The sequence below is a fragment of the Sorex fumeus genome, unplaced genomic scaffold, assembly GCF_029834395.1.
Source record: "Sorex fumeus unplaced genomic scaffold, SorFum_2.1 ptg000006l, whole genome shotgun sequence".
In the NCBI taxonomy this organism is placed as follows: Eukaryota; Metazoa; Chordata; class Mammalia; order Eulipotyphla; family Soricidae; genus Sorex; species Sorex fumeus.
The window spans coordinates 11,447,730-11,466,163 of NW_026606063.1; the positions used below are offsets into that span (position 1 = coordinate 11,447,730).

Here is an 18,434-nt window from a genome sequence, read left to right on the forward strand (position 1 = left end):
GGAGTGATCCCTGAGTGCAGAATGAGGAGTAAGCCACTGCCAGGTATGCTAAGAAAAAGAAATAAAAGAATTAACATCTGAAAAATCATTCTGATATTATATTTACTTCCCCTAGCATTCCTGCCCATTTATTATATAGAGTATATGTTATAGGTCTATGTCTACCAAAATAGACATATGCAAAAAGACTACTGAATATTTTAATTCAATTTATTCATCAGTCCCTAACTTAAGGGGAAAAGTTATTTTAAAAATAAAACTAACAACTCTCCCTGCCCGGACGAGACCCCAAGGTGTCACCAATGTCCAGCTCCTCCAGCTCCAGAACGGCCACAATCCCAGAAGCTGTGTGCCAATCTCGAAACCCAGCAGCTTTTGGCAGAAAAGCTTCTGGACTGTGAATTAAGCTACAGCCCTGTGCCACCCTGGGTGGGAAAGGGCATTGTCCCTTCTGCCTTTCCCCGTAGGCGGCAGCATGGTGATCGCCATCTTTCAGAGCCTATTGGACAGAGAAGTACGAGCTTGCAGTAATGAGATTCGCAGTGATGAGATCCGCGGGGTCTCTCCCCACCCTCCAGCTCCTGAATGGCCATGATCCCAGAGACACACAAACCAATCTCAGAAACCAGCGGCTTTTGGCAGAAATCCCTCCGGACTTAATTACTAAAATATGAGAAATCCAAAATCGTGCAGCCACTGTTGCAGCTGCGCAACATCATATGCTCTTCATTATCAGCAATAGAAAACAAATTACCTAATGATGCCTTCTTGGCAGGTCTGATTGTTGGAGGAAAATTCCAAATAATAATGGTGGATCTTCTGTCGAAAAATTGAATGTAATCAAAGTAGAGAGAGTGTAAAGTGGAAATCATCTGCCACATAGGCAGGGGCAGGGGTGGAATGCAGGGTATACTAGGGTTCTTGGTGGTGGAACATGTGCACTGGTGAAGGGATGGGTGTTTGAACACCGTATGAACAAGACTTAAACCTGAAAGCTTTGTAATTGTTCTCATGGTGATTCAATTTAAAAAAAAATTAGACGAAAAGGAAAAAATAAAAGAATGTTCAGAGGTAGAATAATTCAATTTTCATAGTCCATAAAGACAAGTGTTTACTAGGATGTTTAAAACTAGCAAATGTCTAGAGTGAGATACCTTATCATTCAATGCCAAATGCTCTAATATTGGGACCCTCTGCAATCCTCTGACAGATTATAAATTTGCTGAATCACTTGTTCTTCAGTATCCCGTAAAATAATATACATTAGAGTATAAGACAAATATGACTAGACATACTTTGTTGATACTTTGCTAAAAAGGTAAACTACTGCTTTTTAACCTAAGCAAATATATCAGTTAAGAATGATATCTCACTCTCACCTGAGTGAGAGTACAGCAAGTTTGGAGTACAATTTGCCTTGCACACAGCAGACCTGGGTTTGATCCCTAGCATCCCATATGGTTGCCCCCCAGCACCACCAAAAAAGTGATTCCTGCACACAGTCAGGAGTAATCCCTGAGCATCGCAGAGCGTGAAACCATCCAAAACATTTACATTATCTAGGGGGCAGAGCAATAATACAGCAGGAAGCACATTTGCCTTGCAATGACCAGGGTTTGGTCCCCTGAGCCCATCTGGAATCCCTAAGTGCAGAACCTGGAGTAAATCCTAAGCACTGCCAGGTGTGGCCCCAAAACAACAAAAACAACCAAGAATATACATCTAAATTGTGTTTCTTTTACAACGACACAATTGCAAACAATAGTACAATTGCTCCCAACCATATTCACCTGACTCAACCAAAAATTTTTAAAACTAGTAGTAAAAATGCCATTCATATCTAACTATTGGACACTGAATTAAAAAAGTCAACACATGAAATCAAAAATTACTTCAAATTCCACTGAAGATAGTAGAAAAAGAACTTTCTGAACCCCTCTCTCCAAAACCAGACCACAACAATCAGACATATAAGAGCTGGGGAGGTAGTGGGTAAGGCACATGACTTGGTTCAATTCCTAGCACTGCATATGGCCCTGAACACAGCAGGGTGTGAACATCCCTCACCCCGCCCCATGGGGGGAAAAGGTCAGTGTATAGGGTCAAAGAGAGAGTACCAGGGTGAAGATACTTGCCTTGTGTGCATCCCTGAGCACTGCCAGACATAGACATGGCCCCCAAGTCGGAAGGAAACTAAATCCTTTCACTCCTCCCAAGTTCATGAAGAATCTCTAAACTCTTCGGAAGATCTGAATCACCTGACTATAGGATTTATAATTGTTTAAATGTCTACACATTCGAACTTATTCCTGGACCACGAGAGGCCACATTTGCGGCTGCATGACACTTCACCCTTTACCCATACTCAAAGAATACTGTACCACATTTGATCGAGTTCATAGTAGAAGGCAACCAATCTTAGAGGGAAATATTTTTTTTAACAGATATATATACATATATGAAAGCATACAAGGCTCAACCTCTAACAATATTTTAGTGACCTCTTATAGAAGTGCTTAATGGCCCCTGGGTGAAATACAACAATCTTCACCCTCTTTCCTCTAAGGATACTTTTTTGTAGCGTTTTCAGCAAAACAAACAATACAAAATATATTATTCCGGTTCTGCTTTGGGGCAGGAATTGGGGTTCGGGATGGAAACACCTGAAATATGGTGGTGGGAAGGCGTAGTGGTACTAGGATTGGTGTTTGAATATTAAATGTAATGAAATATTGTGAATTACTTTATAAAAAAATATAAAAAAAGATGAAATAATATGAAAAAAGAATTGGAGGAAAAAGGGAGCTTGGATTATCAAAGAATTACGTTTTCATTTATTTAAAAAAATTTTACACATTCAATGAACGGTACTAAAACAACTACTGAATCATCATTTCATAAGGCAAAAACATCAACCAAACAAACCTCAAACAAAAAAATTCATGTAAAGCTCATATTGAAAATATTCAAAAGTAATACAAAGGAAAATCTTTGGAAGTTAGAAACAGACAAGTCTTTTGTTTCATTTTGTTTTTTGTTTTGGGGCCACACTTAGTAGTGCTCGGGGCTTACTCTTGGTTCTGTGCACAGGGTTCATTCCTGGCAGGCTCTGGGAATGTGTATTACTGCTCAGGCCCTAGATAAGTCCTAAGACACGAAAAGCTTAGATCTGGGACCTAGCTCAGTGGTAGATCACTTACCTACATGTGAGCACCCTGGGTTCAATCACCAGCCATGCACACATGCATACAAGCACACACGTAAATGTACATGCACACCCATTCAAGAGTTCACCGCATTCCAGCTGCCTAATTTCTCTTCCTTATGGAACTCTTCCCTCTCATATGCCCTAAAAAATTTTCCTTCACAAAAATAAAAACCAAAAAAGCCCCAAAAGTACAATCTACAAAAATCAAAATTTCAAGGCCAGAGAGAGAGAGATAGAGTGTACTGGAGTTAAGGCACTTGCTCTGAGTGTGACCCTGGTTTGATCCTTGATACATTATAGATAGTCCCGAGCACAGAGCCAGGAACTGCTTCCAAGCAGTCAGATAATGGCCCAAAAACCCCAAAACAAAAATAAAATTAATATTCCCAGACTTTTTAATTGCTTAAAAAATATTTTCTTGGGGTTGGAGCGATAGCACAGCGGGTAGGGCGTTTGCCTTGCACACAGCCAACCAGGGTGCAATTCCCAGCATCCCATATGGTCCCCCTAGCACCGCCAGGAGTTAATTCCTGAGTGCAGAGCCAGGAGTAACGCTGGGTGTGACCCAGAAAGAAAAAATAAAATCTTAGTATATCAAATTAACTGGATGAACAAATCTAATATTAATTAAATAATTTTTATTTAGTAAATATTCCCAGTATTCACTATAATATACAGATAACATCTGTCTTCAAAAGAAAATTTGAACTGAAGCTATTCTTTCTTGCATTTTTATTTGACCTGAGAGACATTTGCTTTGAAATCACATTTTTTCCCCTTCTGACTTTCCTTGTAGTGCTTAAAATGCCTAGCTTCCTAAAAAAGGCAATTGGAAAATGTTATGCATGTTGTTTTTTAAAAAGGTGTTACTGGGCAGGAGAGATTTTACAATGGGTAGGATTCTCCTGTCCCATGAGACTAACCCAGGTTCAATCTCCAGCACCCCACAAAGACCCTAAGCACACCAGGAATGATCCCTGAACACAGAGCCAGTAGGAAACCCTGAGCACCTACAGCCGCAAAACAAAACAAATAGTGCTGTCAGGGACAAACTGAGCAGTGAACTAATATGGTCTATATGAGGAAGGCCCAATTCAATCCCCATCACCAAGATGAGTGAGTCCTGCCCGGGTAGGCCACCGCACCCCACCACCGCAACCCTCCTCAAAAATGTTCTTTTTATTTTACTAATAATTAATTTTACACTCTATAGAATAAAATCCTCACAAGACATTGTGTGGGCAAAAAGTATTCTCAAAAAATGGAGAAACAATGACCTTATCAAAAGTTAGGATTTTTGCTGTTGAAGCCCAGAAAACAAGACAAACTACAGAGATAAGTATCTGCAAGTCACAAATCACAGCCAAGAATTAAGCTCATGAAAACGTACAAAAACTCTCAAAATGCACCAGCAAAAACAATCCAATTATAAAACACACAATGGACATTAACAGACATTTCAATGGAGAATATACAGATAGTAAGTTACCATAAAAAGATTTTTTAACACCTCTGGCATTAGGGAAACGCAAATTAAAACCAAAATGCCAGTCTGGGGATTTAACTCAGTAGCAAAGTGCAAGTCTCCAAAGTCTGAAGCCCTAGGTACTCAGCACCAAAACTGGAAAAAAAAAAAAATCACTGTAAGATTACCACTGCAGGGGCTGGAGAGATAGCACAGCGGGTAGGGCGTTTGCCTTGCATGCAGCCGACCCAGGTTCGGTTCCCAGCATCCCATATGGTCCCCTGAGCACTGCCAGGAGTAACTCCTGAGTGCAGAGCCAGGAGTAACCCCTGTGCATCACCAGGTGTGACCCAAAAACCAAAAACAAACAAAAAAAATTACCAATGCACACTTGGCTGAAAGGACAATACCACCATCGAATACTGGTGAGGACACAGAAACTGGAGCACTTCTCTATTTGTGGGATATAAAATCATACTCACTCTGTTAACAGTTCAGTATTTTCTTATAAACTAAATATGTGATTATTGTATGACCCGGTAATTATACTATTGGGCTTGTATCCCAGAGAAATAAAAGCGCCATACAAAAACCTGCAGACAAATACTCATAGCAGTTTTACTTGTAATGGCCAAAAGCTGAATTGAATCCAAAGAGATGATTCTCAAAGGGTGAATGGTTTCATCAATTGCTGAATGCATAATAGTACACAACTTATAGACAAAGATACACTCAATACTGATGAATATTCAGGGAATTATGCTAACAAATGTTAATCAAAAAAGTTACATTCTGTATGATTCCTCTTCTACAGTATTCAAGAAATGACAAAATGTTATAAATGGAAAGATGGGGGGGGGAGGGTACAGCTATAAAGGAACCCCTGAGTTCCTTGTCCTTGTTCAATATATTGACTGGTGGTACTTACCCTATACAAGTGCTAACACTGTAGGGAATTTAATAGCACTGCACTGTCCTCCTGTTGTTCATCGATTTTCTCAAGCAGGCACCAGTAACATCTCCACTGTGAGACTCGTTGTTACTGTGTTTGGCATATCGAATAAGTACGGGTAGCTTGCCAGGCTTTGCCGTGCGGGCAGAATACTCTTGGTAGCTTGCCAGGCTCTCCAAGAGGAGTGGAGGAATCGAACCCAGGTCGGCGGCGTACAAGGGAAATGCCCTACCCACTAGCAAAAGTACAAACTGGGAAATCCAAGGAACTTTGGTACAGTTCACCAGATGTCAGTATCCTGACTGTAGCACTATGGTATAGTTTTACAGAATGTTACAATGGGAGAAACAAAGGATCCCTCTATAATCTTTTTTAACTGCAAGTGAATCCACCACTGCCTTAGTAAAGATTTCAAATAAAGAAATCTGCCTAGACAATGATTGAAAGAAACAAACCAACACTGTCCTCAATTCTGATTTTGATATGTTGTACTTCTTGGGTCTCTAAAACAATGATTTTCCATTTTCAAGTATTTTATACAATCTTTTATTTTTATTTTTTGTATTTTACAATCTTGAACGCTCTATTTCTGGGGTCAAAACTGGAAATTAAGTGTTTTATTATTGTGGCTAGTTCTTCAAAAATATTATTTTTCCGAGTAAGGGATAGTACAGTGGGCAGGGAACTGTTTGTCCTGGTACCCACCCTATATGTTCCCTGAGCCCACCAGGAGTGATCCCTAAGCACAAAATCAGGAGTAAGCCCTGAGCACCGCTGGATGGCACAAAAACTATAATATAGAAAGGGAAAAACACTTGCCCGGCACACAACCAATCCTGGTTCAATCCCCAGTACTACATATGCGCCCTGAGTACTACCAAAAGTAACCCTGGGGTGTGGTCCCAAGCCCCACAGAAATTCTGGGGCAAGAAAGATAACACAAAGGTTAAGGCACCTGCCTTACAAACGACGACTCTGATTTGATCCCATAAATGGTCCTCCTCTAGCACTGCCAGGAGTGACCACTGAACACAGAGCCCAGAATAGTCCTGGGCACTGCCAGGTGTGTGTATGGGGGGGGGGGCGGCGGGGGGGGGGGGGTGGAGGTTGGCGGGAAGGAACGTGGGAAGGGGGTGGGAGAAGACCTAGAAAAATAAAAATAGGGGGAAAAAAAACCATATAATTCAGTAGCTTTAAACATTCACAACTTGTTTTTTGTCCAAGGGGGGGGGGCACGGGTCTTGAGGGCTACACCCAGAGATGTCGAGAAATTTTGTGCTGCCAGGGATCTAATCAGCGTGGGCGTTGCATGCACCTTTATCCCAAAAGTACATTTTTAGGCAACAGTCAACATTTTCCAACTCTACTTTCTTCAGTTTCCAAAAATTGAAACACTGTATCCATTAAACAGTAACTGACATGCCCTGATTACTACTATTCTCTAAAAATTTGCCTAGTTGGTATTCTATAAAAGTGACTGCATACAGTATTTGTTCTTTGTGTCTGACCTGTTTCACTGTGCAGCATATACAGAACTTCATTCCTTCTTAAGGCTGAATGATATTCCATTTTATTTTTACATTACATTTTGTATATTTACTCATTCTTACATGTACATCTGAGGTGTTTCTACCTTTGGGTTGTGAATAAACCTGTTAGGAGCTTTGCACACAATTACCAGTCTGAATCACTGTTTTAAATTCTTTTGCTCTAAACGTAGAACTCCTAAATAATATAGTGGCTATTTACTTTACTTTGTTTTTTCAGTTTTTTTGTCCATACCTGGTAGTACTTGGGGACCATCTGGTCACAGAGATGAACCCAGAGCTCCAGCCTCCAGAGCTAACTCACTCCTCTGCCTCATCTATTAAATTTTTTAAAATATCATCACAGCCAGAGAGATAGTACAGTTTGTAAGGCACTTGCCTTGCCCACGGACAACCTGGGGTCAATCCCCAGTATTCCACATGGTCCCCCACGCACCACCAGGAGTAATTTCCGAGTGCAGAATCAGGAATAACCCTGAGAATTGCTGGGGTTACAAAAATAATAGCAAACCAAAAAAAAAAAAAAAATTGAACTATTTTACTAGCATTGCACCGGGGCACCAATTTCTCAGTCTACACGAACATTTGTTATTGTCTGGGTGGTTTTGGTAAGGCAGTCATCTTAACAGGCATGAATTAACATTTCACAGTGCTCCTGAGAAACACTTTCCTACTAAGTAGCGATGTTGAGGGTTTCCTCATCTGCTTACTGACCATTTGGAGATCTTCTGAGAAAATGTCAGAATCGTTTTTGTTTCTTGTTTGTGGTGATAGAAATCAAATATGGTAACATATATGCAAGAGAATGGTCAATTACGGAGTTATATTCCTAACCAGTTCTTAATCCACTAAAAATGTTTCCAAATGAAAGAAATTCTTAAACACTGGCATTCCTGCCGCATGAGCACTGTGTATCAGAGCAAAGTCCAGACAAATTTATTATGACGATAGTTTTGCTCATTTCTTTAAAAAGCAGTTTCTCCATGTAAAATGAACTCAAGTTCAATGTAATCAACCAGTTCTCATCTCCAAAACCACTCAGAAAAATAACAAAAGGGGTGCATTCAAGACACAGCTCTCAGAAACAAAAGCTTTTATCAATTTAATTGCTTACACGGAGCAGGCTCCTTTTCCTAATGTCAAATACTCCCTACGGAAAACATGAAGTCATGAAGGGTAGGGGGAGGATTACCAGCACCGGATGGAAGCACATTCAGAAAATAGCTCACTAAAAATTCTGGCTTTGAGAAAAATCCATGTTAACTGCTGTATCACTCAAAGGTAATAATGGGCTGAGGAGACAGCTTAAGGGGGTGGGGCACAAGCGTTGCTTGAGAAAGAGGACACCACCATGAGGGATGCCCCAGCACCCATCCAGGAAAGTCCCTGAGCACTGCCAGGTGAACCCTCACTCCCCAAAAAGGCTGTTTCGGGATTTCTTCAATTTTTTTTTTTTTTTTTGCTTTTTGGGTCACACCTGGCTCTGCACTCAGAAGTTACTCCTGGCGGTGCTCAGGGGACCATATGGGATGCTGGGAATCGAACCCGGGTCGGCCGCGTGCAAGGCAAACGCCCTACCTGCTGTGCTATCTCTCCAGCCCCGTTCAATTTTATTTTCAATAAAATAAACTCATACTGCCAAGAACATTGTAGTCAAATCAACTGCTGACATAAGCTCATCCAAAATCAGTTATTTTTTTTTAGCAAAATATTTCACAGTTTTTGTATTTCCAAGACGTACATTCTAAAATTACCTCACTGCTGAACAGCTAAGAATCTTCAGTAAAATCCTCTCATAATCTATTTTGTATATGTAGTACTCAGAAAGTAGATAGAAAAGAAAAAAGGTGGGGGAGGGGGCACGACTCCCATTCTACTTTCAAGGATCTGGACTATATATACTACCTGGGTCTGTCTAGTTGTGTGCCTGCCTTCATTCCCTATCATGCACCGAGAGATGCTTAGTCTCAAAAAGAGAAAAAAAGGCAAGATCTCTGCCCTTGAACAGCATACACTAGTCTAATGCCCTTGGATTCACTTTGAGATTGGGGAGTGTAGAATATACCAGTAATTTGTTTTTGCATCTTTACATGATGTATTTTTTAGGAGCTCCCACACAAGCAATGCTAAGTGGGTTCAGGGATCACTCCTGAACAGTTCATTTCTAAGGCGGGGGAATGTGGAGCTGCCCCTACTGGCTCCAAGGACCACCAGCGCTGACCCAGGCAGTACTCAGAGGCCTGAAGGCCACACCCAGTGGTGCGGGTGGTTCAAACATGGGTTCTGACACAGATACATATGGGAACTAAAAGTATACAGAAAACTTTAAATACAGCTTCTGTGAGTACTGCTAGTAACCACCATATCCTATAAACATTCTTCCAAGAATAACCAAAAAGCAACAAAAATGATTCTGCCTGAAATGAGGGTAAGCCTACCATCTTACAAGTAAATTTGGCCTTTCGGAACCCTTGCAAGGTAACTACTTCTATTCAAACCTCAAGAGGTCTTAAAAATCAAGTGATAACTCAAATTTCACTTTTATCCATAATTAGAAAATGCACTAGATTTAAAAAAAAAAAAAGCCAGGGAAGTTAGAACTGGAGGTTTTGGAGCTTGCTTTGTAAACAGCCAGTTGTGGTTCCATCCCCACCACCTTGTATGGTCCCCTGAGAATTACCAAGCATGATCCCTGGGCACAGTCAGGAGTAAGCACTGAGTAGAGTTGGGTGCACATTTGAAAAAGAGAGAGAAAAAAAGAGTTATCTAATTAATAAAAATAGTTTCAGAAGTTAAAGTGAAGCTGTTTAGCAGAGCATTAACAAATATTTGGGGAACCACTGTGTTCAGGGCATTTAATTCACAAATCTCGGAAGAACCTTCGAAGCACAAAGGCGATGGTCTGTATATAGCTAATATGCTCTTACACTATCCTGGCACCACATGAGAGTCTTACTCTTGCTGACCCATAAAATCCTCACAATTACCCTATACACTAGTATCACTACACTATGTAAAGAAAAAACTGGAGCAGAGAGGTTAAGTAACTTGCTAACGTCCCACAGCCAATAAGCGGTAGAATCAGGATTCCAAACCACCACACGTTTTCCCAAGTAAAGGAAGACTATGGCAGTATCTTACAGCACTGGGCACGCACCATTACAAAAAGACTAGAGTAAATTTGCGTTACGAGTGCTTTTTGCCCCCTACCCTCCGCTTCCATCTTCCTCACTGGCAAGTTAAAGCTATCACACAAATAAATATCTGGTCTTACTGCTTGTTCTAGGCTTCCTTTTCCAGGGCCCCTCTGAGCTAATTCCTGTTTGGGGGAAGCAGAGGGAGCACACCTGAAAATACTCAGTGGTTACTCCTGGCTCTGAACTCAGGAATCACTCCTGAGGGTGCTTGGTGCCAAGGATCGAACCCAGCTGCCTTGCACAGGCCCTACCTGCTGCACTACCTCTCACCCCTGATCCTATTCCTACTCGTCCTTCAAGCTTCTAAGATTTCATCTCCATGCAAAACTAGTCAAACACCCCCAAGATGTAAGCTAGTAACCTGTCCACCCTAGGCTTACCCCTCTTAAGGCACTTTCTACTCCATGGTGACTGTCCTCGAAAGATAGCTCCTCGGGGTCTCCCAGTGTGGTGACCACTAACTTATCCCAGGATCTACAACAGTGCCTAGCAAAAGATGCTCATTAAATATTTGCTGAACTAACCACCTGACTCCCCCAACTAGACAGCTTAAAAGTGCAAGAATGAAAGTAAACTTGGTTGTAGGAAGTGTTAACCCACAGGCAGAACAGCTTTACGTTTCAAAAAATGTATGCAATGTGAAGAAACTAAAATAGAAACACTCTGAAAATGATGATTAAGGATACAACACCTCCCCCACCAAGAAAGAGAATAAAACCAAAATCTACTTGAAATGATCACCTGTCTAGCTTCATTTTAATCTAACGCCATGAGAATGAATTAAATAGCTGTGGTTAACCAGCTATTTATCAGAAGATTTATCCTAAGAAATCCAAATCAATGTGAAATTTCACCAATGCTATAAACTGCTAATTTCATAACTGAATTCTGTCAATCCAGGGCTCAAAGACAACAGCAGCTGCTTCCTTATGAACAAGTTACACTTGCACTCCACGGCCCCAATACTGCGTGCTAAATTCCAAATGACAGGCAAAGGGTGTCCCTGAAACTGAGGGTGGGGGGCTGGGGAGTGGCTTTTACACACAATTCTTGGCACACCATCAATGCTCAAGTCCCTGAATTTTCTAACCAGAGTCAAAGGGGACTTTCCTGAGGTCTCCTTCCCTCTCCGAAAAGGAAAACAATGAAAAAAAAAAAAAGGTCACTCTGGCTCCTAATTCCCAGAGTAAGCAATTCCGAAACAGGAGGTAAAAGTGCAGGAGCCGTCCCCGGGCTCCGCCGAGCCACGGCGCTTCCCTGTAAATCACAGCAGCAAGTTAAAAAAAAAAAAAAAAAACCCGGGGGGGTGGGAGGGACTGCACGTTCTCCCCGGCTCGGGGACACACACTGATCGCCCCGGAGACGCCCGTGGGTGGGGGACAGGGAAGGACGGGGCTGCCCCGAAACACGCCGGCGAACCACGGGCCACCGAGTTCCACCTCCAGCACCCGGAGCCGCCGCCGCCGCCTTGACACATCCCTGGGATTAGTCAACAGCGGGGCAACTCACTTTTCCCCTCTAATTTGCCTTAATTATTCCTCACACCAGCCCTCCAGAGAGCGCCAAGTGTCGACCATATGGAATCATCTTCTTCTTCGCCTTCGAGTCTCTCAATTCAGGCCTTGCCCCCCCCCCGCCCAAAAAAAAAAAAGAAAAGAAAAAAAAGGGGGGGCGACTCCGAGCGCTCCGATGCCAATCGGCGCCCCCCCGGTCTCCTCCAATGAATCCCGGACCAATACCGACCCTCTCGGGCAGGTCCACCCCGGTGCCACGGGCACGGCCAGCGCGACGGCACCGGGGAAACACCCGGAGGCTGCAGCGGGCGCCGGGCGGGGGGTTGGGTGGCGGGGGGGGGGGGGGGGGGGACTCGAGCGCCAGACACCGGATGGGAAGGCCGGGGAGACCCCGCCCCAGGGCGCTCGAGGCCGGGCCCCGGGCAGCCAGTCGGGTCTGGTCGCCGGGATCCCGGGGAACAAAGGCGAGCGCGACGGCGAGCGAGCGGTCTGGGGCTGGGCCGGGCCGGGCCGCCGGGCGCCCCCCGAGCCCGCCGCGCTCACCTATGGTGGAGATGAAGGTGGTGTTGAAGGCATCGTCCGAGAAGCGAAACAGGACGCAGGTCTTGCCCACTCCCGAGTCCCCGATCAGGAGCAGCTTGAAAAGCAGGTCGTACGTCTTCTTCGCCATTGGGAGGAGCGGCTCGGGGCGCTGCTCCTTGTCGCCGCCGCCGCCGGCCCCGGGGGATCGCGGTCTCTCCGCGCGGCCAACTCCTCACCCGGGCGTTCTCAGGGCCGGAGCACCGGCGGGCGTGGGAAAAAAAGAAAACCAAAAAAACACACACACGGGGTCTCGAGAGGGCGCGGGCGACCCCCGAAACGGCCTCGGCGAGGAAGCCCGCCCCCCGACCGTGGCGGCGTCCGGTGCCTCCGAGGGCGGCGACCGCGGGCTCCGCAGCCTCTGCCCAGCCGCTCCGCCCGGTTCCGGGGAGTCGGTCGGGACAAAATGGCCTCCCCTCCCCCCTCACGGCTGCTCGGGCCGGGACGCTCCCACGGGCGGGCGAGCAGGCTCGGCCGTCGAGGGGGAGCGCGGCGGGCGTTGAGGACCGGCTGGCTGCCGCGCGGCCAACCCGGCGCTAGGACGCGGCGCTGGCGGCGAAGGAGGACCCGGGCCGACCAGCCCAGCTACATAGCCACAGGAAGCCGAGACGCCCCGGCCACAGCCACCTTTTCCCCGTGCCCTCTCACGCCGGCGTGCGCGCTGCCTGAGACGCACGCAAGGACGTACGCCCGCCCTTCCCTCGCGCCCTCGCCCTGCGGCCCGCCTCTGCGCACGCGCGCCGGGGGCGGGGCCGGCGGCGCGGGGGCGGGGAGGGGCACGCCGGGCCCGGCGGCGGCGAGCAGAGGGCGGGCCGCGGGAGGGCGAGGCCGCGGGCGCGCTCCCCGGGCGCTCCTGATTGGGCGCGCGGCGTGCCGGGCCCGCCCACCCCGCGGGGAGGGGAGGGGGGGGCTGCCCTGCGACTGCGCAGGCGCGGTACGCTGGAGTAGCCCCTGGACCAGCCCCTCCCCCCCTCCCCGCCCGGAATCGCCCTCTCGGGCCACTCCCGGGATGCTCGGCCTCGCGCTGCTCGTTGCGCGCGGACCCGGGCCCGGGTGCGAGGGATGGGGCTGGGGTGGACATGTGTCCTGACGTGCTGGTTGCTTCGGAAGCCCGCGGAAAAGTGGGCGTTGAGTAGCCTGTGTGCTGGAAGGAGTTGCACTCCTTGGCCAGGCTTCCTGGGGGCCGCTCGTGACCCGGGAAACCGAGGAGCTCCGTTCCCGTGGACGTTGAGGAGCAGAAAGAGTCGGCGTTGCCGAGAGCGCGCGTTGGGTACGGGGAAAGTGGCCGTGCCACTCAGGTTGGGAGGTTGTCATCCATCCGCCTTCCTGGAGGAGAGGACAGAGGGACACCTGGGCGTCCTCCAGGACCGGCTCCCCGCGAAGAGGAAGCGCCGGTTGAGGGGCTCCCGGCGGCCGGTGGCCCCCCGCAGGCCTTTAGGAATCTGGCCGAGCCGCGAATTCCAAGCCGACGAAGCAGGGCCCCTCCCTACCTCCAAAATCGAAGCACGGGGTGAAAAGTTGAAGTTTAAGAAAGCCAAGCCCAGCCTACGCTGCCTCTTCCTTGCACTCTGTTTGCACATGTCTTCGAGCCCTCTCTCCCCAGCTTTTATTTATAGCTCCTTTTCCCTCTTCCTTCCCACAGTGTATGTAGTTTATTTATTCTGGGGCCATACCAGCGGTTTTAGGGGCTTTTTGGGGACCGAACCTTGACCTGCCTCTTGCAAAGCATACACGTACACCCCGTCCGACTTCTGCTGTTGGTCCGCGGTCTCCCTTTGAGAGACTTAAATATTCCTACTTCTGGGGGCTGGAGCGCGTTTGCCTTGCACGCGGCCAACCCGGGTTCGATTCCCAGCATCCCATATGGTCCCTTGAGCACCTCCAGGAGTGATCCCTGAGTGCAGAGCCAGGAGTAACCCCAGTGCATTGCTGGGTGTGACCCCCCAAAAAAGCTTAAAAAAATAAATATTCCTACTTCTGGAGCCCTGAGCTATAGAACCCAGGTAGGGCGCTGGTCTTGCCTTGCAATCCAACCCGTATTAGATTTCCGGCACCCCTTATGATCCTCCCAGGACTTCCAGGAGTGATCCCTGAGTGCAAAACCAGGAGTAAGTAAGTCCTCAGCAACTTCGGGTGTGGCCAAAAAAAAAATTTTTTTTAATTATTTCTACTCCTGCCCTCTCATGCTCTTGAGTGTTTTGGAGTTCCAAAGCACATCCTGGTGGGCTGGTTCAGCACTGAAGCACTTGGAAACCCCAGGACGTCTATCTGGAAAGCAAAAATATAGCACGGAGAGAGGAGAAAAAAAAATTAACATACAATCACCACCACCAAAACGTTTGTACATTTAACAGGTCATTCAAATGAGTCACGCAGTTAGGGCAATCATATTTCCCATTCTTTTATTTGAGGGGACACACCCTGTGGTGCTGGGGTGCCTGAGCTCGATGCTCTGAGGACCATGCAGTACCAAAATCAGACCAGGGGCTCCGCATGTGTCCCAGCCTCGAGCTCTCTACTGACCCAGATTTCCCATTCTTACAAATTTTTATTCTTCCTTCCCCATCACCTCTTCCCCTGTTACTTCAAAGGAAGGGTCCAAGATTTCTTTTCATTTTTGTTTTGTTGGGGGTGGGGTGGGGATACCTAACAGTGTCCAGGGGCTCTTCTGGCTCTGTGTTGCTGATTGCTGACGCCCATGCTCAGGGCACTGTAGCACTGTCCTATTGCTCATCGATTTGCTCAATCAGGCCCAATAACGTCTCCATTGTGAGACTTGTTGTTACTGTGCTTGGCATATCGAATACCCATGACGGGTAGCTTGCCAGGGTTTGCTGTACAGGCGAGATACTCTCAGTAGCTTGCTGGGCTCTCCAAGAGGGGTGGAGGAATCGAACCCGGGTTGGCCATGTTGGCCGCATGCAAGGCAAACGCCCTACCCACTGTGCTATCGCTCTATGCAGTGTCAGATTCCACCCGGGCCAACCCGTGCTCCGCCCGAGCCAGATCCTTGACCTCCAGTGTGTTTGTGTGATTGTTCCTCTTAGAGTTGTCACTTACCTTTGATCCTTTGATCTGCCATGAAGCATTCTTTCTCCAGTTGGAAATGTCTTAAGATAAAATCAAGAATTCTGATTGAGGGGCCAGAGAGATAGTACAGGCCAGGCACTTGCTTTATACATAACTGGCTTGGATTTGATCCCCCGCACCCTCCAGTGTCCCATGAACCCACCAAGCATGATCCCTGAGCACAGAGCCAGGAGTGTGCATACAGCCAACCTGGGTTAGATCCCCAGCATCCCAGATGGTCCCCTGAGCTCCACCAAGAATGATCTCTGAGCACAGCCAAGAGTGACCCAAAATTTAAAAAAAAATCTCAGAGTGCTTGTGCAAGCAGAGGTCAGAGCGCCAGGAATTGGGGAGCCCCACACACCACAATCATGTTTATTATGTCCTACAATCGAGTGGCCACCTTGGCCATCAGGGGCAAGAATTGTAAGAACTGTGTGGCTATTGTCCAATAGGCACTTGGACATCCAGATGGCGCGTATGGACTGGCAGAACGTCTTCCCCATGGTGACCAATCGAATATTGACCAGGCTGGGCTAGCAATAGATGTCCAGACTGCAGCCCAGCGCCTCAAGATTTGACTGAGCCGATGTGAAATGAATGTCAGCAGCTGGAGCTTGGCCCGCTCACGAACCTGGGGACAGCCTCTCATATGAGAAGGGATCCGACCCGAAGCACACCGAGCTATCCCAAAGATTGTTCAGCCCTTCATTTGTTCCCTAAACCTCATCAGCTGCCCTATCGTGGTCAATGACTTCATGATCAGTGACACCTGTTCTGAACAACTATGTGGGATGAGCCAATCCCTCTGGGAGCCCAACATGGACCCAGAACTCCTGTTTGAAACCTTCTCAAGAGCCATGTTTGATGCCTGGGACCACAATGCCATCATCCACATCACTGAGAAGGATAGAATCACCAGTAGGATGCCAAAGATCTGGGTAGAATAGACCGTCTTCCCAGAGATTGCTCCTTTTTTCTTTTTATAGTCTGTAATAAAACTTTTCTTTAAAAAAAAATCATCTCCAGTATTAATTTGATTTTCTTCTCAAAATAAATGTGATTAGCTCAAAATTCAATGTTGTAAAACATTTTTAAAAAGCAATGTTCAGGGCTGGAGTGATAGCACAGCGGGTAGGGCGTTTGCCTTGCATGCGGCCGACCCGGGTTCGATTCCCAGCATCCCATATGGTCCCCTGAGCACTGCCAGGAGTGATTCCTGAGTGCATGTACCAGGAGGAACCCCTGTGCATCGCCAGGTGTGACCCAAAAAGCGAAATTAAAAAAAAAATCAATGTTCAGAGTCTGGAGAGATAGGACAGTGGATAGAGCACTTGCCTTGCATGCGGGTGATCCGGGTTTGATCCCTCACATCCCATATGGTCCCCCGAGCACTGGCGGGTATCATTCCCGAGTGCAGAGCCAGAAGTAACCCCTGAGCATTGCTGGGTGTGACCCAAAATAAAAAAAAAAAAAACAGAGCCAGGAGTAAGCCCTGAGCACTGCTGGGTGTGGCCCCAAACCTCAAACAAACAAAAGAAAGATGTAATGTTAGGAGGTCAGAGAGCAGGTGGGGTGCAGATAGGGTTCAATCCCTGGCCCTACATATGGTTCCATTAGCACCACCAGGAATGATCCCTGAGCACAGATCCAGGTAAGCCCCAAGCATTGCAGGGTGTGATCCAAAAGCAAAAATAAGAGAAACAAAATGTCGCACTCTGCTCAAGGGAGACGAGACTTGAAACACTGGCCCAGCAGTGCTTTGAGGGTTATGCAGTGCTGAGGATCTAATTCAGGCCACCTGCAGTAAAACGTGTTCCAGCCCATTGCACTATCTCCCTGGTCCAGAAATGTTATGATTTGTCAACAGAGGAAGCAAATTTGGAGAGCCATTTCTTTACATACACTTTGGAGATAATGATCAAGTCAGAATAAAACCAGGGAGCTAGAATGATAGGACAGTGGGTAGGGCGTTTGCCTTGTACACAGAAGACCTGAATTCAATTCGCCACATCCCACAGGGTCCTCAGGGCCCCACCAGGAGCGATCTCTAAGCATAGAGGAGTAAGCACTGAGCACCACCGGTTGTGACCCAAAAATAAACAAAAAAATTTTAAAGAATAAAATGGGAGTATTCCTGGCAGGAGTCATTCTTGATGTGCTTAGGGAATCATGCACTGCTGAGATTAGACGCCAGGACCCCATTTTTCTGGGGGAGGGGCGCATTGAATAGTGCTCAGGGCTTACTCCTGGCTCTGTACTCAGGGATCACTTTTGGTGCTCCCATATGTGGTGCTGGGGATTGCCCTGGGTTCAACCTCCACCACTGCAAAACAAGTCAAGTAAAAAAAAAAAAATGGGTCAATCAGGTTTTAAGCACCAGGCGGTTTACTCCATGGCTTGGAGGCTAGCCACACACACTGGGGGAAAAGGCAGCTCAGATAGAGAAGGGAGCACCAAATAAAGGGTGTTGGGAGGATCCTCCCAGGATGGGAGATGCATGCTGAAAGTAGACTATAGACTGAACAGGATTGCCACTCAGTGCCTATTTTGCAAACCACAGCACCTAAAAGGAGAGAGAGAACAAGGGGGAATGCCCTGCCACAGAGGCAGGGTAGGATGGGGAGGACTGGGGGTGGGAGGGATACTGGGATCCGTGGTGGTAGAGAATGGGCACTGGTGGAGGGATGGGTATTTGATCATTGTATAACTGAAACCCAAGCACAAAAATTTGTAAATCTACAACTGTACCTCAGGGTGTTTCACTAATAAAAATCTAAATAATAAAATAATTACACAAAAAAAAATATGGGTCAAATCTGCATTGAGGTACACAGTTTTTCTTCTACTTATTTTATTTCATGGGGCTCTCTCCTTCCTCTGGAGAACATTTTATCTTTACC

General features: G+C 46.7%; 1 protein-coding gene across 1 annotated transcript in view; it reads right to left on the reverse strand.

Moving 5' to 3' along the window:
* Window positions 1-13,163, reverse strand: part of RAB10 (RAB10, member RAS oncogene family) — a 67,588-nt gene extending 54,425 nt beyond the window's left edge. Inside the window, exon 1 of the mRNA XM_056123798.1 lies at window positions 12,427-13,163. Within this exon, the coding sequence (XP_055979773.1) occupies window positions 12,427-12,553 (127 nt within the window). The 5' untranslated portion in view covers window positions 12,554-13,163. The remainder of the gene's footprint in view (window positions 1-12,426) is intronic.
* Between the last annotated feature and the right edge of the window lie 5,271 nt (window positions 13,164-18,434).